At 34.7% G+C, this 20951-nt stretch overlaps 1 protein-coding gene across 1 annotated transcript in view; it reads right to left on the reverse strand.

The window, feature by feature from the left end:
* The window catches only part of SMCHD1 (structural maintenance of chromosomes flexible hinge domain containing 1), a 143484-nt gene that overhangs the window by 55954 nt on the left and 66579 nt on the right, over window positions 1-20951 (reverse strand). Inside the window, exons 25-30 of the mRNA XM_045849828.1 lie at window positions 20283-20510; window positions 11282-11430; window positions 10278-10366; window positions 9088-9206; window positions 5647-5814; window positions 1069-1194 (exon numbers count right to left, since the gene is read on the reverse strand). Of these exons, the coding sequence (XP_045705784.1) occupies window positions 1069-1194; window positions 5647-5814; window positions 9088-9206; window positions 10278-10366; window positions 11282-11430; window positions 20283-20510 (879 nt within the window). The remainder of the gene's footprint in view (window positions 1-1068; window positions 1195-5646; window positions 5815-9087; window positions 9207-10277; window positions 10367-11281; window positions 11431-20282; window positions 20511-20951) is intronic.

Raw genomic sequence — 20951 nt, forward strand, 5'->3', positions numbered from 1 at the left:
GTGGTTCTGTAAACCAAAAGGTCACTGGTTTGATTCCTGGTCAGGACACATGTCTAGGTTGTGGGTTTATTTCCTGGTCAGGGAGCACAGGAGAGGCAACTGATCGATGTTTCTCTTTCTCTCTCTCCCCCTTCCTTCCCTTCTCTCTAAAATCAAAAAGTGTCCTCAGATGAGGGGAAAAACTAAAACAAAAGTGAATCTGTAAACTGTAGTAGCAGAAAAATCACACTCCTAAACCCTGATATTTACTTTTACTTAATAGAACCAAAAAAAAAAATCAATAGCTATGGTACAGGAAGGAAAAAAAAAAGCAAGAGTTGATGAGGCAAATATAAGGAGTGAGTGAAATGATCAAGTCCTGAGACATTTACCCTCTGATCCATTCTCTCTCAACCCATTTTTCTCAAAGCATTCCATCTGGGTCCTAAATCCTTGTTGCTAAGCCAGAGAAGCAAATCTATTTCAGGCTGTATAACAGCAATATCGTAATCTTTTCAACAGGATTAAGATCTCTAACCCTGACTACTTTACTATGAAAACAAGCCCATGTCTTGGGCTTCCTGATGTCCAGCGCTATGTTTGCCTTCAAACATTACAAGGCCATATTCATGCTTGTCTCATACCCTAGAACAAAATCCAGGAAAGTTCTAGCAGCTATGCCCAGGCCCTTGTAGGTAACTCACATGGTTTTGTTTTTTTTTTTTTGCTTCCCCCAGCTTGCAAGTGTCCTCAATAAATAACTGTTTCTTAACCCATACTGCAGGTCAGTATATCTGCCCTTCAGTCATAAATTGTCAGTGTTACCTATTCATCCTAACCTGAAATCCAAACACTGGTATTAGTACACATGAAATAGTCATAATCAAAGCACATTGCCCCATTACACTACGTGAAGATGTAAACTTTATTTCAAAATATTTATGAAAAAATCTCTAGGTTGATTTAAACTAAGTAATAATAAAAACTATACAGACTGTATTTAAAAGAATGTGACACCTAGAGACATTCATATTAAGAATGAAATCCATTATTTTAAGTGAAAATTATTTAAGGACACTTAAAACCTACCTTTAAATTGCTAGGTTTTATGACATTTATTTTAACCTGTGGTACAGGTGCTGGATTATCCCACTGATCACAAAGTTGAACAATGAGAGGATTCTGTAATTCTCTTCCATTAATCACTGGAATAGACTGACACAGATAAAAATACTTTAAGAAGAAATAAAACATGTTGCAAACTATTTGAATACTATTTGTATACTTATAAAATGATCATAAAGTCTCAGTTCTATTCACAAATGGCTTCTTTCATCAATTACAATACTTTTAAAAGTCAATTATACTATCACTAACCATCCTCAAAGTAATGATTACTAATTTGATAAAAGGAAAAACAGCATTTGATATTATTGGCTTCTAACATATTCCTAAAAGTTACATATCAGAATGACTTCAAAAAAAAGAGAAGCTTACATTAGGTTCCCGGATTTAGCATTGGTTGTTTATAGTTTAGCTCCTCTATAAATTTTCAGACCTCTGTCATTCTACATGAAGCAGTAATATACTTTTTTAGCCTTTAGTTAAATAGAACTACATTGTCTTATTTGTTTAAAACATTTCTTGCTTTCCCCTTACTTTATGTAAGGCCTGCATAATTCTGGGAGTTTGCCTGCTGACCTATTAATACTGGATATATCAAAGGAAACACTGTCAAGCAAGAAACCTTTCATACACTAGTTTATCTGTTGTTTTTTAACTCACAAATCAAAAAGAATAATCTGAAACTAGGGACAGGTATGTAAACTCTTCCTAGACCATCTACTCCTTCAGTAGCATAGTTTCATCTAGTACCATGGTCATGTTTATTTTCCTTTAGAAAAAATGTAAGCTATCATACCAATAGGTGCCCTGCTATACTGTAAGTAAATGCCAGAATCTAAACATATCAAAATTAAAATTCTAAAGTTTTAGTAAAAATTCAACAAAAGTAACAGATTTGCAGAATTAGTATTTAAGACTTAACTATGTGCACAGGAAAGCATATTTAAGTTTTTATGGGTATAATGACTTGATATCTGGTATATATTTTAAAACTCCGGCAAAAAAAATTTTAAGTCACTAAGAGAGAACAATGAAAAAACAATAGGCAAAAATCAGTAACTGTTGTAAATATAGCTTCTTTTTACTACCTTGACTTTTATGCATGCTTGAAAATATCTATAACATCTTCAGAATTAGAATTATTACATTTTTTTTTAACAAACAAGGACACAGTGATGAATTAAATACTGAAGTACTAAGAATCATTTTACTTTGGGTCCTAGTCTTGAGAGGTTCATAGCAATACAGGCCCACATAAAAAGGATAGAAACATTTCAAATAAACAACCTAACCCTACATCTACAACTGGAGTAACAACAAAGACAGCCCAGAGCAAGCAGAAGGAAGGAAATAACTAAGAGCAGAAATGAATGATATAGAGACTAAAGGAACAATTCTATGGATCCATAAATCCAGGAGCTGGTTCTTTAAAAAAATAAACAACATCAACAAGCCTTTAAGCAGGCTCATCAAGAAAAAAAAAAAGAGGACCCAAATAAATACAATTAGAAATGAAAGAGGAGAGATTACAACCAATACCACAGAAATACAAAGGATTGTAAGAAATTACTTCAAAGAACTATATGCCAAGAAATTTGAAAACCTAAGTGAAATGGGCACATTTCTAGAAAATTGTAATGTCCCAAAACTGAATGAAGCAGAAAGCCTGAATAGACCAATAACAGATGAAATCAAAGCAGTAATCAAAAAATTCTCAGCACACAAAAGCCCTAGACCTGATGGTTTCACAGGAGAATTCTACAAAACAGTTAAGGAAGAGCTAACCCGTACCCTACAGAGACTTTTCCAAAATATCCAAGAGGACGGAAGACTCCCAAGCTCGTTTTATGAAGCCAGCATCATCCTAATCCCCAAACCAGACAAAGACACAACAAAGAAAGAAAACTTCAGGCCAATATCACTGATGAACATAGACACTAAAATCCTAAACAAAATATTGGCAAAGCGCATCCAGCAATACATTAAAAAGATCATACACCATGATCAAGTGGGATTCATCCCAGGGATACAAGGATGGTACAGTACTCCCAAATTAATACACATAACACATCACAAAAACAAAAGGAAAAATAAAGATCACATGTTCATACAATAGATGCAGAAAAAGCATTTGATAAGGTACAGCACCCATTTATGATAAAAACACTCAGCAAAGTGGGAACACAGGGAGCATCCCTCAACATAATAAAGGCCATATATGAGAGACCTACAGCCAACATCATACTCAATGGGCAAAAACTAAAAGCTTTCCCACTAAGATCAGGAACAAGACAAGAATGTCCACTTTCCCCACTTCTATTCAACATAGTATTGGAAGTCCTAGCAACACCAATCAGACAAGAAAAAGAAATAAAAGGCATCCAAATTGGAAAGGAGGAAATAAAACTGTCATTGTTTGTAAATTGCATGATAATGTGCATAGAAAACCCTGCAGACTCTACCAAAAAACTACCCAACCTAATAAGTAAATTCAGCAAACAGTGAAATACAAAGTAAATATTCAGAAACTGAAGGCATTTTTGTACACCAACAACGAAATATCAGAAACAGAAATCAGGGAAAAAATCACATTTGCTATAGCAACAAAAAAAAGTACCTAGGAATAAACCTAACCAAGGAGGTAAAGGTCTTTACTCAGAAAACTACACAACACTGAAGAAAAAAATTAAGGAAAACACAAATAAATGGAAGCATATACCATGTTCATGGACTGGAAGAATTAACATCAAGAAAATGTCCATACTACCCAAAGCAATTTACACATTCAATGCAATACCTATTAAAGTACCAATAGTTTATTTCACAGACATAGAACAAACACTTCAAGAATTTATATGGAACCATAAACAACGCCGAATAGCTGCTGCAATTTTGAGAAAGAAGAATAAAGTAGGAGGGATCACAATACCTGACACTAAACTATACTACAAGGCCACTGTAATCAAAACAGCCTGGTACCGGCATAAAAACAGGCACATGGACCAATGGAACAGAACAGACAGCCCAGAAATAAACCCAAGTCTCTATGGTTAATTAATATTCAACAAAGGAGGCAGAAGCATAAAATGGAGTAAAAACAGCCTCTTCAATAAATGGTACTGGGAGATCTGGACAGCTACATGCAAAGAAATGAAAATTGACCACCAACTTCCACCACACACCAAAATAAACTTAAGATGGATAAAAGACTTAAATATAAGTCATGATACCATAAAAGTCCCAGAGGAGAACATAAGCAGGAAAATCTCAGATATTCCACACAGCAATATTTTCACTGATATGTCCCCTTGAGCAAGGACATAAAGGAAAAAATAAACAAATAGGATCTCATCAAAATAAAAAAAACTTCTGCACAGCTAGAGAAAACATTAGCAAAATGAAAAGGGAACCAATGGTATGGGAAATATATTTGCCAGTGATACCTCAGACAAGGGTTTGATCTCCAAAATATATAAAGAACTCACACAACTCCACTCCAGGAAGACAAACCACCTAATTAAAAAATGGGCAAAGGACCTGAACAGACATTTCTCTAAGAAGGACATACGGAGAGCCCAGAGACATATGAAAAGATGCTCAGCATCATTAGACATCAGAGAGATGCAAATTAAAACCACAATGAGATACCATCTCACACTGGCTAGAATGGCCATCATAAACAAATCAATAAACAAGTGTTAGAGAGGATGTGGAGGAAAAGGGAACCCTAGTGCACTGTTGGTGGGAATACAGACCAGTGCAGCCACTATGGAAAACAGTATGGAATTGCCTCAGAAAACTGAAAATGGAACTGCCTTTTGACCTGGCAATTCCACTGTTGGGATTATACCCTAAGAATCCTGAAACACCAATTCAAAAGAACCTATGCACTCCAATGTTCATAGCAGCACAATTTACAATAGCCAAGTGCTAGTAGCAGCCTAGGTGCCCATCAGTAAATGGGTGGACCAAAAAACTGCGGTACATTTACACAATGGAATACTACGCAGCAGAAAAAAGGAGCTCCTACCCTTTGCGACAGCATGGATGGAACTGGAGAGCATTATGCTAAGTGAAGTAAGCCAGGCGATGAAAGACAAATATGATCTCACCTATAAGTGGAACCTAATCAACAAAACAAACAAGCAAACAAAATATGACGAGAGACATTGAAATTAAGAACTGACAGTAACCAGAGAGGAGGGGGGAGGGAAATAACACGGGAAAGATGGGAAAAGGTTGTCAAAGAACATGTATAAAGGGCCCATGGACAAAGACAAAGGGAGGGTAGGACTGAGGGTGGGAGGTGGGGGTGGCTGGGACAGGGGAAAGTGGTGGCAGTAAAATGGAGTCAACTGTACTGGAACATTAATAAAAAAATGATAAAAAAATTTAAAAAAAGAATCACTACTGTGTCCTTTTGTTATTACTATTGTTATTTGTTGTTACTTCAATAACAAAATGTATCTACTTTGATCCACTGACAAGCTGAAAAAAATAAGCCAGGTTATATTGTTTCTATCAAGTAAAAAAGTTACTTACCTCCTTTACTTCTGGCCAGTCTACAAAGAGAAGTTTAGCTGGTGGCCCAGAAATTAGCTGCACTCGAATAAAGTCAGAAAACTCACGCCAAGTAAAACAAAGATCCTTATTTCCAGGAGGACCTGGCATAAATTTGATGCCTCTTACACTTATACTCTGTGAATTTTCCTAGTGAGGAAAACAAGTACATTGAAAAAAAGATAGGGAGATGTGTTTCTGGGTAAAACAGCAGCAAATAACTTGCACATATGTCAATATTGGCATACTATGAATTCTCTCTCCTTCAGTGGAGAAACTGAATTTCTTATTTGTAAGGAAGAGATGTAAAAAATCTGACTATGTCGTTTTACCTTACTGTTTCTAATTTCCCTCATATCTGCACTTAACTGTCTCCTTTTAAAAAAAAGAATATATTTTATTGGCTATCCTATTAGTTGTTCCATTTCTGCCCCATTTATTATCCTCCACCCTGCACACCCACTCCCACCTGCACTCCCCCGCTTTAGTTCATGTCCATGGGTCGTACATATAGGTTCTTGTTAACTGTCTCATTTCTGTTCCCATATAGCCAAGCAGGTTCTTGCCTAATACCCTTTGCACTTGCTCTTTTCCTCCACTTGTAGCATTCTTTACCAGATATCTACATGGCTTTTCTTTCAGTTCCTGCATATAGCATATCTTATTCAGAGGGGTCTTCCCTGACTACTCTATATAATGGCACTCTTATGCCTTTACCATGCTTTGTTTTTCTTGTCACTCATGTTTCACCTGTTGCATGCTCTCCACATTACAATGTGATCTCTAAAAAGGCAGGGACTTTGATTTGTCACTGCTCAATCTCTGGTACTTAGAATACTTAACACATATTAATGGTAATCAATAAAACAAGGTTATAATTTTTGGATGTGATTGAATTATATAAACAAATTCCATACTGGCACAAGCACTGTAGTATCTGCATTTTAATAATGACCTTTAATGATTTGATCATCTTAAATTTCCACTAAGGACAAATTCAACAGATTTTAAAAATCAGTATTAAAACTTTGTTTTCTGTTTGGAAACAACTGTTTATAGAATATTTTCTGTAAGAAGACATTTCAAAACAATCAACATTAATCTCTCTCTAAACCCCAATGAGTGCAGTGGGAATTTTTCAATATTTGAAAAACAATTAAATATTTATTAGTAAACTATATTGAAAGTTCAAAAATATGTAAAGTTAACCTAGAATTTCACATTCAATAGTGAAACACCAAAAGCCCTTTTGAAGAAGTGATTTCTTTGTCATGTTGGAAGTTATTCTGATTTTAATTCAAATCTTAAAAATGAGATCTGTATATGCCTTTACAAATTATAGATAAGTACAGAAAAAATTAAACATAGAGTTCTTAAAAGCACTCTCTGAGGTCTAATGTTGAAATTATCAAAGTACTTCAGAACAGTAATTTTATGTAGATGTGGAAATGAGAATGATTTTAAGAAACAATGACATATGAAAATGACTTTTTATTAAAAAAAGTAAAAAGCTCTTTTCTCCCTTCAGAGACTAGGGGTAGACTATGTTGTTTGAAAGTGAGTCAAGACAGTATATTAGCTGTAAAATGACATAGGAAGAAAGTCTACTTGGTTAGTGAATATTGAACTATGGGAAGAGAAAGATGCGAGATAATGCTGTCATAAAATACTACTGAGTGTTTTGGGCTATACTAAAGTGATGGAGTCTAAATTTATAATGGAAAATGCTAACAGGTCTGATAGATGGCATAAGGCAAAAACTGAAAATAGACAATGAATTCTGTCAAGTGGAATAGGGCAGAAAAAAACTTGCTGAGTGGGGCCTGCCTGGGAATGTGAAAACAGACAATATATACAATCCTCCCAAGGAGTTATACTATAAAAAGAGAGAAACAGGGTAGTAGACTGACAGGGATTCAGAGCCAGAGAAAGTTTTGGGGTGGGTGTTTTCTCGGGGGAGAGAGTGTTTTTTAGAGGTTTTATTTATTTTTAGAGAGAGGGGAAAGCAAAGACAATGGAGAGAAATTTGAATGTATGGTTGCCTCTCGTGTAGCCCCTACTAGGGATCTGGCCTGTAACCCAGGCATGTACCCTGACTGGGAATTGAACCAGTGGTTTGCAGGCCGGCATTCAATCCACTGAGCCACACCAGCCAGAGTGGGGGTATTTTTTAAGATGAGAGACATAGCATGTTTATATGCTGATGGGTATCTAATACAACTAAAAGTGTAGGGAAACATTAGAGTTTAGGACCAGTTAGTGAAAGAATATGGAAGTCTGTGTGTAAAGTGGTAGGAGACAGATGGTTCATTCATAAAAGCAGGAGCACAGTTATTTTATTTCATTTACACACATGGAAAAGCTTGATAATTGAAGAACCTGAAGGTCAAAGAGCAAACCCTGTCTTTGTACAGTGAACAAAACATCATTAAAAGTTCTTCAGCAATGCTAAGATTTAGTGAAAGTAGTGTTCTGAGGACTTAAAAATAACAGCACAACAGATTAATGGAAATAGAAACTAATTAGGAAGACAACAAAGAAGCTATTCTTACAATTTTTCTGTCAGGCAAAAACTATAATGGAGGCTCTAAAAGGAAAAGAAGTTTTTTATTTTTTTTAAATAGAAAGCTAGTTTATTTTTTAAAAAGATTTTTATTTATTTACTTTTAGACAGAGAAGATAGGAAGAGAAGGGAAACATCAATGTGCAGTTGCCTGTCACACGCCCCTTACTGGGGACCTGGCAGGCAACCCAGACTTATACCCTGACTGGGAATGAACCGATCACTCTTTGGTTTACAGGCTGGAAGAAGAGTTTTATAAAAGGATTAAATGCTCTAAATGATTTCAGCTTTATTTTGGCCTAAGAGTTCCTCCTCTTTCACCTACTTTGGCCTGGCAGATTTCTTAAAGGTTGAACTCCCATCATCTCCTTTACCCAAAAGCTGTCTTTGATCTCTTCAAATAGAATAAATACATCATGTCTGCTTGTTTTAAACTAAAATAATTGCACCAAAATTCTTATTTTTCAAACTAATCTCAATTAACTACATAGTTATAAACTTTCACAATTACAATAATGCATGCTGTGAGCACTAAGAAATTTTATTTAAATAACTGCATGAAAAACTGCCCTTATATGCATATCAGAGCATTTACGAATGAAATGATGTATGGAATTTGCTTAAAGATGATATGATATAGGGGGAAGTAATGACAATTGAAGCTGAGTGATGGGAACATGGGAATTACACTATTCTATTTTTTGCATATGTTCAAAAATTTTAATAACAAGTTTCTGTAATGTTTTATGATTTTTCATTAGAAAGACTGAAATAAAACTTTAGTTATTTTAGCTTTCCCCAAATTTTGTTATGTGTATAAATGAATGGCATAAGTCAACTGTTATGAAAAGCAGCCATACCTGAAAGGTAGTTTTCAACTGTGAGTTATCAAGTCCATTACCAGCAATTCCCAAGGAAGATAAAGAACTTGGTGAAAATGCTTGAATCTGATTTCCATACTGATCTGTAACTATTACAACTAAAAGGAATGTTTAATTTTAAACTGTTATCTTTTAATAAAAGATACAAATTATCTATAAACACATTTTTATACTTCAGTAAAATTATGCTTAGAAACTCACTCTAACTGTTCTCTTTTGTGTTTTTGAAAAATTCATTATATTGACTTCTCTTATAACTGGTACAAAAATATCAAGAATATACACCAGTATATTTGCATTTATATATTTAAAATAATGCTGATGTTAACCAGATTTTTACCATAAAAATCGGAAAAATATAATTTAGTAATATTCTAGATCAGTGATTTTCAACAAATGCGCCACAAACACGCTGGTATGCCACGAGAATTTTTAAAACGTGTCAATATCTGTGTATTTAGTCAGGGTCCCTGACCTCTTTTCTCTTAGATTGTCAAATAAAAACAATGACAACAGCCAACACAACAGTAGCCATCCAGTGTGAATGCCCTGTCTTGAACCATAAATATAAAGGTCATATTAGAGTTGCATCTTACTGATCACATCACATAATAAGGTTGTATCTGACCAATTCTTGGTACCAGAAATCCTTATACATAAGTATAGGCATCTGTGTTTTTGTTTGTTTTGTTTTGTTTTAAGTGACTTTGGAGCAAAAATGGTGGGTAATTACTATTAGTATTTTTTTTGTAAATCAGTAAAAACTATTCCTATTTTTATGTGAGATTGGCAAAATGTGTATTTTTTTGGTGTGCTGCAAAATTTTAGTAATTAGTTTGTGTGTCATGATATAGGTTGAAAATCACTGTTCTAAATACATGAGAAATATAGGAGACATATGCACCACTGACAGATTTACCTTATACTTTTAATATTAGCTATTATAACTTCTAGCAAAAACCAACATTTTTCCAAGAAACTATTTTTGCCAAACTGATTTCAGTTACATCAGCAAAAATAGTGAAAATACTTCAATCTTTTGACAATGGATTTTAAACCAATAATTGTATATAAACTCAAAGCTTTCCTTTCAAATTATATATGTCGAAACATGAACATAATTACATATTATATAAGTATTTTAAAGAAAAAAAGCAAGACATACTAACCTATTTCCCCTTGAAGTTCTTGGCCCATCTGTACTGTTTTTCCTCCTCTTAACTCGCACTTTAGATGTTTAGGTTCATCAGGCAGAGGTCTGAAATTGGTTCCCAATTTAAAAGGTTATAGTCACACCATTAGTTGTAGAAAAGAAATTAAAGTAGCTTCACTATGCTAAAGATATATCATTCAGTTTCTAAAACTTAAATACAACTTATGTCTTTATAGAACATCACTATTAACCCAAGAGTAAAGAGAAAAAAAGCTTGCAAAGATAGTAGAGAATACTGTCAAAAAATTATATGAGTGTTAAATCATAGTATCTATGCTGGATTAAAAAGAAATTATAACGAGAGCACTGAAGGAAAGATAGTAAGAATACTCACCAAGAGATCTGGCTATAGTGGGAAAGTAGTAGATCTAAAAATTTTACCTCAAATATGGAGCTATTTTAAGTGTTGGAAATAGTATGAAAATGGGTAGAGGAATTAAAAGTGAAGAGGGTAGGTACTGGAAAAAAGGTGGCCAAGGAATTGACAGGCCAGGCTGATAAGTTTTTTAGTATATTTACCTGCTTTCCCCTTTTCTATCAGTTCTATATATTGGGTCTGGCTGGACTTAGCTTTGAAAATCATCACTAACTAATGAAAGAAGTTTTCCTTGTGAACAACACATTGACTGATTACATTGTATATTTTATATGTTTCATGTCTGTCATTCTGCAGGTGTTTTCACAGTTGCTTGCAGTAGGAGGACTTGGAGGACTTTCCTTTAATGAAAGGTCCTGTTCTTAGGGATATAGAGGCCAAATTAAACAAAGGGTTACAGTGATATTAAGAAGTAATCATATCTCCAGTGAAACTTTATTACAAAGACAACCTACCATATTTCATAACAATTGTGATACTTTCTACATATAAAAACAATTTTTACATACGTGCATTTGAGAAAAGTATGTTTGTTGTCATATGCTGAAATTTGAAATACTTCCACATATAATATTCACACAAACCTTACTGTAAATGCACTTTCCAAAGACACATGATCATCCTGAAATGAAACCTGGCAATAGCGCATATCTTTTACAGATGTTGGTACTTGTACATCAGGAAGCAGTCCTTGTAGCAAGTGTTCTTTATTAATCTCAGGAGTCCAATTAACCTAAGAGAAAAATTATACTTAAGAATAAAACACTTAGTCCAATGCCCTCCTACTAACACATCTTCCTGAATGAAGTCTTAAAGTTAAATTATAACCCATTCTCCTTCCTTATGAGGAAAAAGAAAGTCCCTTTATGACAAGAATGATGGTGGATCACGTATTACTATGATAAAAATGTATATTCTTTGTTTTTGCTGTTAATGTTGGCATATCTTTCAATGCAATGAAATAAAAATTCTTAGGTCACTTCTTTAGAGTTTTGCAACAAGATTATCCTGTGATAATTATAGTTTAAAATAATATACACAACGGTAGATCAAATCACATGACTGAATCTGAGCAGTAATTTCAAATTTTTTAAGAGAACCTTGTTAATACAGGCTTTGAATGAGATTTTGGGTGGACCTTTCATTCACCAAAATGAGAAAACAGAAATTATGTTTGCATTTCTGATTAGTGATGTTGAGCACCTTCGCATATGTCTATTGGCCATCTGTGTGTCCACTTTGGAGAAGTGTCTATTCAGGTCCTTTGTCCATTTATTAATTGGATTGTTTGGGTATTTTGGTGTTGAGTTTTATAAACTTTGGATATTAACCCCTTGTCAAATACATCATTGTTGAATATGTTCTCCCATTCAGTGGGTTGTCTTTTTCTTTTATTTGTATCTTTCTTAATTTCTTTTTTAAAATCTTTTTTCTTTTATTTTAATTGTTGTCCTAGTACAGTTTTATGCCTTTTACCCCCATCCAAGCCCACCTGTCTTTATTTTCTTGATGGTTTCCTTTGCTGTGCAAAAACTCTTTAGTTTGATGTCCCATTTATTTTTTCTTTTATTTACCTTGTCTGAGGACATATACTGGAAAAAGTAATGCTATGAATAATGTCTGAGATTTTATTTCCCATGTTTTATTCTAGGACTTTCATGGTTTTGAGTCTAACAATTAAGTTTTTAATCTATTTCGAGTTTATTCTTGTGTGTGTGGCATAAGAAGGTGGTCTAGTTTCATTTTTCTGCATCTCTCTGTCCAATTTTCCCAAAATAGTTCATTGAATACACTGTCTTTAGCCCACTGTATGTGTTTACTTCCTCATCAAATATTGACTATAAAGGCATTGGTTTATTTCTGGGGTATTTTGTTCCACTGATCTATGTAAGATGGAACAGTTTTAATGCAAATACCCTGCTCTTTTTGTTACTATGACCTTATATTTTGGTTTGATATTAGGTAGTGTGATTCCTCCACCTTTGTTCTTTCTCAAGATCACTGTGGGTCTTCTTGGTTCCACAGAAATTTTTGAACTACTTGTTCCTGTTCTGTGAAATACATCATAGTATCTTGATATTAAATGCAATGAATCTATAGATTGCATTAGGGAGCATGGACACCTGAGTGATGTTAATTCTTCCTGTCCATAAACACAGCATGTGCTTCCACTTATTTCTATCTTCTTAAATTTCTTTCTTCAGTTTCTTATAATTTTCTGAGTATAGGTTTTTTAAATCCTTGGTTAAAGTTTTTTCCTAGGTATTTTATTCTTTTTGAGGCATTTGTGAATGGGACTATTTTCTTAATTTCCCTTTCTGATAGTTCATTACAGGCATTTAAAAATACAACTGATTCCTGGATACTAATTTTGTATCCTGCTACTTATTTCATTTATCAGTACTAGTAGTTTCTTGGTGGAATCTTTAGGGTTCTCTATGTACAGTATCATGTTCTCTGCAAATAATGATAGTTTCACTTCTTCCTTTCTAATTTGGATGCCATTTCTTCTTCTTATCTTATTGTTGTGGTTAGGATTTTGAGTACTATGCTGAATAAGAGGTAAAAGCAGACATCTCTGTCTTGTTCCTGATCTTAAGGGCAACACTTGTAATATAATTGGGTTTATAATATATGGCCTTTATTATGTTTAGGTAAGTTCCCACTTTGCTGAGAGTTTTTTATATATGGGTGCTAGATTTTATCAAATGCCTTTTCTGCATCTACCGATGTGTTCATGTGGTTTTTATTCTTCATTTTATGTTATCATTATTTATTGATTTGTGAATGTTATAGCACCCTTGCATTTCCAGAATTAAACTCCAATTGATCAAGGTGTATATCTTTTGATGTATGCTGTATTTGGTTTGCTAATATTTTGTTGACTGTAGCATCTATGTTCATCAGGGATGTTCATTGGCCTATAATTTTCTTTCTTTGTAGTCTCTTTATCTGGTTTTGGAATTAGGATAACGTTGGCCTCATAAAATCAGCTTGAAGGTCTTCCATCCTCTTGAATTTTTTGGAATAGTTTCAGAAAGAGAAGTATTACTTCTCTGAATGTTGATAAAATTCATCTGTGAAGCCATCTGGTCCAGAGCTTTTGTTTGTTGGGAGTTTTTTGATTACTGCTTCAATTTCTCTAGGTGTAATCTATCTATTCAGATTCTCTGATTCTTTCTGATTCAGCTCTAGAAGATTGTAAGTGTCTAGGATTTATCCATTATGTCCAGGTTTCCAACTACTTGACATATAGTTGTATCTAGTATTTTCTTACAATCCTTTGTATTTCTTTGGTGTCAGTGGTTATTTCTCCTCTTTCATTTCTTTTTTTAAATTTTAATCATTGTTCAAGTACAGTTTTCTGTCCTTTACTCCCATCCCAGTCCACCCACCCATCCCTCCCCACCTCCCTCTCATTTCCACCCCACCTAGTTTTCGTACATGTGTCTTTATACTTGTTCCTGTATACCCTTGCCCTTTCCCCCTGAAAAATTCCCTCCCCTCTCTCATCTGGTCACTGTCAGCCTGGTTCTCTATTTCAGTGTCTTAGGTTATATTTTGCTTGTTTGTTTTGTTGTTTAGGTTCCTGTTAAAGGTAAGATCATATGGTATTTGTCTTTCACTGCCTGGCTTATTTTGCTTAGCATAATGCTTTCCAGTTCCATCCATACTGTCACAAAGGGTAGGAGCTCCTTCCTTCTTTCTGCTGCATAAAATTCCTCTTTCATTTCTGATTGTATTTATTTGGGTTCTATCAATTTTTTCTTGATGAGTCTGGTCCAAGGTTTGTCAATCTGGTTTATCTTTTCACAGAACTAACTGCTGAATTCATTAATCTCATGTATTGCTTTTTAGATTCTCATTTATACCTGTTCTGATCTCTATTATTATTTCCTTTCTTCTACTCACATTGGGCTTGGTTTGTTGTTCTTTTTCAAGTTCCTTTAGGTGTAAAGTTAGATTGTTTATTTGAGCTTTATCTTGTTTCTCAAGATACACCTGTAAATGCTATGAATTTTCCTCTTAAGGTTGCTTTCACTGTGTCCCACAGATTTTGGGTTGTTGTAGTCTCATTTTCATTTGTTTCAAGGTGTTTTTTAACTTCTTCCTTGATGTCATTGTCAACCTATTCACTGTTTAATAAATGTTATTTAGCTTCCATATCTCTGTGTATTTTTCAGTTTTCTTCTTATGATTGATGTCTAGTGTCATATTAATGTCAAAGAAGATGCTGATATGATTTCAGTCTTCTTAAACTTACTGAGACTTGTTTTGTGCCCTAATGTGTGGTCTACCCTAGAAAATGTTCCATGTGCACTTGAAAGGACTATATCCTGCTGTTTTGGGGTGAAATACTTTGAAGATATAAATTAAATACATTTAATCTAGTGTGTAATTTAAGGCCTCTGTCTCCTTGATTTTCTGTCTTGAAGATCTATCCATTGAAGTCAATGGGGTGTTAAAATCCTCTCCTATGATTGTATTTGACTATCTCTCCCTTTATGTCCATCAACATTTGCTTTACATAGTTAGGTGCTCCTATGCTGGGTGCGTAAATGATTACCAGGGTTATATCCTCTTGTTAGATTGTTCCCTTTATCATTATGTAGTATCCTTATTTGTTTCTTACTACAGCCTTAGTATTAAAGTCTATTTTGTCAGATACAAGTATTGCTACCCCAGCTTTTTCCCCTTTCTATATGCATGAGGTATCTTTCTCCATCGCTTCACTTTGAGTTCGGGTGTATCTTTTGTTCTGAGGTAGGTACCCACATATATATGGGTCTTGTTTTCAAATCCATTCAGTTACCATATGTCTTTTGATTGCAGCATTTAAGCCTTTATATTTAAAGTGATTAATGATAGATACATATTTATTGCCATGTTATTTAACTATTTTCCTCTGTTATTTCCTTTTCCTTTTTCTTCTTCTTAATGAAACCCCTTTAACGTATATTGCAATACTGGTTTAGTGGGAACAAATTCCTTTAGCTTCTTCTTGTCTGGGAAGCTCTTTATTTTTCCATCAATTTTAAAAAAAGATTTCATTTATTTTTAGAGAGAGGGGAAGGAAGGGAGAAAGAGAGAGAAACATCAGTGTGTGGTTGCCTGTCACAGGTCCTATACTGGGGACCTGGCCTGCAACGCAGGCATGTGCCCTGATTGAGACTCGAATAACTGGTGATGCTTTGATTCACAGGCCAGGATTCAATCCATTTGGGCTACACCAGCCAGGGCTATTTCTCCTTCAGTTTTAAATGATAGCCTTGCTGGGTTAAGTTGCCTTGGCTGTAGGTCCTTGCTTTTTATCACCTTGAATATTTCATGCCAATCCCTTTCGGCCTGAAATGTTTTTGTTGAGAAATCAAGTGACAGTCTTAAGAGAGATCCCTTGTAGGTAACTACAGTCATTGCTCAGTACTTGTTGGCCTCAGAACTTGTCAATCCTTATATTAGTCAAATTCTGATGAGAAAAAAAATGTTCCAGCACTTGGTGTTTGCTCGGGACTTATCACATTTGCTAGAACTTTTATGAGCCATGATACCATCCTGCAAGAGAAAATGCTTCACCGTTCTGTACCCGTTGGTTTCAGCACCCGTCATGACTTCCAAAATGAATTAACAACACTGTAACTGCTTTTCTCTTGCTGCTTTTAAGATTCTTTCCTTGTCTTTAAGCTCTGCCATGTGTTCTGGTGTGGGCGTCTTTGGGTCCATCTTGTTTGAGACTTAGCACTTGCTAGATGTTTGTCTTTCTTCCACCAGGTTAGAAAATTTTCAGTAATCATCTCTTCAAATAGGTTCTCCATCCCTTGCTCACTCTCTTCTCCCTCTGGTAACCCCCTGTGAATGATATTACACTTTATGTTGTCCCAAAGGTCCCTTAAATGCCCCTGTTTTAAAAAATTCTTTTTTCTTTTTGGTCTGCTTGGCCTGTTGTTTTTTTTTTTACCTTGTTTTCCAAATTACTGATTTGATCCTCTGCTTCATCTAACCTGTTTATTCCTTCCAGTGTATTATTTCATATACTGCATTCTTTATTTCTGACTTGTCCTTTTTTAATGGTTTGTATGTCTTTTTTCATGTTGTTGAGCATCCTTATAATCATTACTTGGAATTCCGTATCTAATAAATTGCTTGCCTCCATTTCACTTTGTTCTTCTGGAGAATTCTCTTGTTCTTTCATTTGGGGCCTGTTTCTTTGTCTTCTCATTTTGGCTGCCTCTTTGTGTTTGTTCTTATGTATTAAGTAGAAATGCAAAGACTATAGTGCAAACCTATGCCAGATGCTGCCTGTGACTGGCTGTGGGCAACCCATTTGGAGCTATCAGTGATCCACAGCTTGTGACTCCTTCTTACAGGCCCAGCTGTGTGCAGAAAGAACGAAGCTCCAGACATAGGCCAGCTTTTATCAGCACAGGGCCTGGGGGCTAAAGTCCTAAAGCTCCCAGACATCCACTTCCATCTGCAGGCTTTCTGTTGGTCTTATTCATGAAAGTGCCTCCAGTTGTACTCTTTAGTAGCCGAACTTAAGCTCCACAGGGTGGGGCTCTTGCTTTTTCCCAGGCTAATGCCAAAAGGAGAGTGGTCTGCCAGAGAAAGATGGCTTCCACAGTATGAGGAGTAACTGAACACAAGGATCCTGGTGACTGACCCTTCAGATCTGTCTTCGAAGCCACCAACCCTACACTCTCCTCATGTGGCTCTGACTGCTCTGCCTTTCCTCTGCAGGAGCCCAGAGTAAATGGCTACAAATTATATTTTGTGAGCTGGCCCTTAAAGCAGCTCTTTGTGTCTCTTGCCATCTCTCCCTGGTAGACAGAAACCCCACTGATTTTCACGGCCTGATGTTATTTGGGTTCCTTTCCAGGTTCTGGTGCTCCAGCTTAGGAATGAAGACCCCACACTTCTCAGGGGGAACCCCACCAGACTGCTGGAACTTCAGCTGCTGCCCACGGAAGCTCAGCCAGTCCTCTCGTGCCTCACCACATTTTACCAGTCTCATTCTGGTAATGTAAGTCCTTGGTTGTAAGGCTTCTCTTTAGCTAGTGCTCAGCTGGTTATTCAGGATGACTTTTTTATAATTTAGCTGTAATTCCAGTTTGATCCTGTGAGGAGAGTTTAGTGTAGCTTCCCCTTACTCCTCCACCATCTTGGGTCTTCCCTTAACCCATTCTTAAATGCTTTTTGCTATAGTTTAATTTTGCATTTTTTTGTATTCCATATTTTAATTTGTTACTGGATCTACATTTTAAAACAGATTATCCCAATCTATCCTCCATTTAAACTTACAATCCTTTCTATTTCTGATATTTTTAGTTGAACTTCCTCTCTGCTTTTAGTCTTTCACCACTGTCATTCTTAAATCATTGCTTTTCTAATATTTTCATCCCAGTTTATACCATTCTAATGTTCTTAAGTCACCTTTTTATTTTTTTAAACCATCTTTCACTCTTATTTATTCTTTACTTTTTTTTAAACAACAGAAAAAAGCAAGAGTTACATAAAAATGGTGCTATCCTTTCAATCAATTTTTTTGTTCAGTTTTGGATTTATTTTCCTAAATATTAGAGAATTCCCTAAAATACACAAAACCTCTTTAAAGAAAATATATTTAATTTAATAAAATAATATTTGATATTTTTTATTAACATCAAAGAGGTGAATGTTTTAAAATCTTTGGAACTCAAGAAACACGTAACTACTAGATTTGAGGCAAAATGTGTCAAATGCAGGCCACAAGCTCAGAGAATGGCAAAAAGAAAGTTATATACAGGAAGTGGCTCTCCAGTCAATGTTTCTTCTTAACTTCAATAAGAAAGGGGGTAAGGAGGAAGGGTCATCTGTAACAGTATAAACAATAGAATAAAAAAAGAAAAAGAAAAAAGAAGAAGAAACAGGATGTGGAACCAGTTTAGAAATCAGGTTCCTGGCACCATTTTTAAACCACTCAATTTCAAATCTGCTAACATACAACAGATGAAAATGATTTGTGCCCCCCTTTCAGGATTATTTCTTTCCCAATCCTCCCTTCCCTCATTAATGAGAGAAAACATAAACTGATTGTAACAACAGTTATTCCAAATAAGATTTTAAAACTAAGATCCGGTTAAACAATTCTTTCAAAATGTCAGATCCTACATTTGGAGGTTCAAAATAACTATAGGATATGACAGTATAAAAAAAGTAAATTGTATACCCTATCTCACAAATAGCAAGTGTCCAAATTTTTAGTTAATTGGAATCCATAACATAAGGGTCCACAGATGTTGCCTTTCCAGAGACTGGGGGTGGGGGGGGGGGGTGTTTATCTCTGCCTTAAAGAAAACTGGAGTTTTGGAAAATTAATTTCTCACACGAAATTTGAGGAGTTTTTTTCTCTATGAATGTCAAGGAGGAAAGTATAGTTTGTTCTGCTATAATAATTGGTTTGAAACTGCAAATTTGTTTGAATGAAATTAAAATAGGGAAAAATTTGAGTATAAAACAAATTTTACTTTACAATAGTTGAACACACAAAACTGTACCCAGTTGAACCAAGCCATGCAGGAACATACAAAATAATACACCTCAAACACCTAACATCTAGCTATTTATGCGTACTGAGCCACATGTTCACATCTAGTGGCATTTCTACCACCTCATGGTAGTTCACAAGTTGCAACACATCCTTCACCCACTTCCAAAAGTAAGCTGATGTATTTTTATGGCGTCCATGGCCTTCTTAATCAATTAAAAGGTTACTGCTACTGTTTTGGGTACTGTTTTATTAATTTCCTATATTTATTTTTAAATGGATGACTGATGAGGTTTGAATATTATAATTCTCATTTTCCCCATAAGCCCTGTGATTTTCATTGCACTATTTTACATAGTACAATGATTTTTAGGAATTTATGTGTTTCATTACAGCTGAACTGACTGTACTTTTAAAAAAGCAAACATAAATTGTCCACTATCCTTTCAATCAAGAATGCTAGAGCAATGTACTTTATGTGAAAACAATCTAATCATTTTGATTTGGTTTTCTGTTACATGAGAAGTTTCAACATATAGAGTTACCCTATCTAGGTACACATTAAAATGACAGCAGATTGGCAAGAACCACCTACACCTACCGAGAACCAACCAAACTCTTTTCTAAGGCTAATGTTTTTAGCAAGTGGTATACCAATTTCAAATGGCCAAATCGGGACTCTATAATTAACAATACTGTTTCATTTTTTACCTTTACTAGACCTTTTATTTACTGTCTTCAGAATAGCTATAAATAGAATGCTTTGGTAAGATGGTGACCTTGATTGTGGATACAGAAATACAGGTGGTCAAGCAGTGACAACTAAACAACATGCCAAAGACTGGAATTTGGTTTAAGTGTTAAAATCATTTGTCACAAATGAATCATTCATGTTTCAATTTAGTACTAGTAAAAAATTATTATTTAGCCTGGAATTTTAAAAAATAGTATTATTTCTCTGTGATATAGTTCTTCATAGAGGTTCCCTATGAAAAGTCTCAGAGTTTTCTAAGCATAAAATAAACAAAATCTTTAAAAATAACTAATTTTTTTGAGATACTTACTTTAATTTTCTCTGCTAAAGCTGAAGTTACATGGATTTCTCTTTCTCCTTCATCATACATTTGAAAAATGAGATTATGCATAACATCGCCTGCTATCCAATTAACCTCGTCCTGATGTTTGATCTGGATTGCCTTTTGTCCTTCCACACTGAATATCTGTAATCTTGCAACATGGCTACTGGGAAGCAACTTAATAGTTTTCTCCACAGGTGCCACATCTTTACAACTCTAGGAAGAGAAAGAAACCAATATAACTGAGTGACATCTATAATTTTTAAAAACATAGTTTTTGGCTTTAATGGTAAATGTTTTATTACACTGGTGAAAAATTTATTCCAATATTATAGAAGATCATCTTATATACTGTAAACATTCATAGGTTTTATAATTAATAGTGTACTATACTATTAATACTTCCATATTTTATACCACTAAGTTATAAAGATAGTGACCACTTTAAGACCAAAAAATTGGCAGGTTTGGACTTAAAAGGAATCCCTCCCTTTTATTTGTAAATTTACTTAAAAATTCCCCAAACTTTTAAAATTTTAATCACATGACATGAATGTGGAGACTAACATTCATTAATAAGAATAAAGGTGTAAAAAATCCAAAACTTTCCATAATATTAGGGTCAAATAATTGCTGTAAAGTACATTATTTAATGGT

The sequence above is a fragment of the Phyllostomus hastatus genome, unplaced genomic scaffold (assembly GCF_019186645.2).
Source record: "Phyllostomus hastatus isolate PE091 unplaced genomic scaffold, TTU_PhHast_1.1 phas_contig_80, whole genome shotgun sequence".
NCBI classification, from domain to species: Eukaryota; Metazoa; Chordata; class Mammalia; order Chiroptera; family Phyllostomidae; genus Phyllostomus; species Phyllostomus hastatus.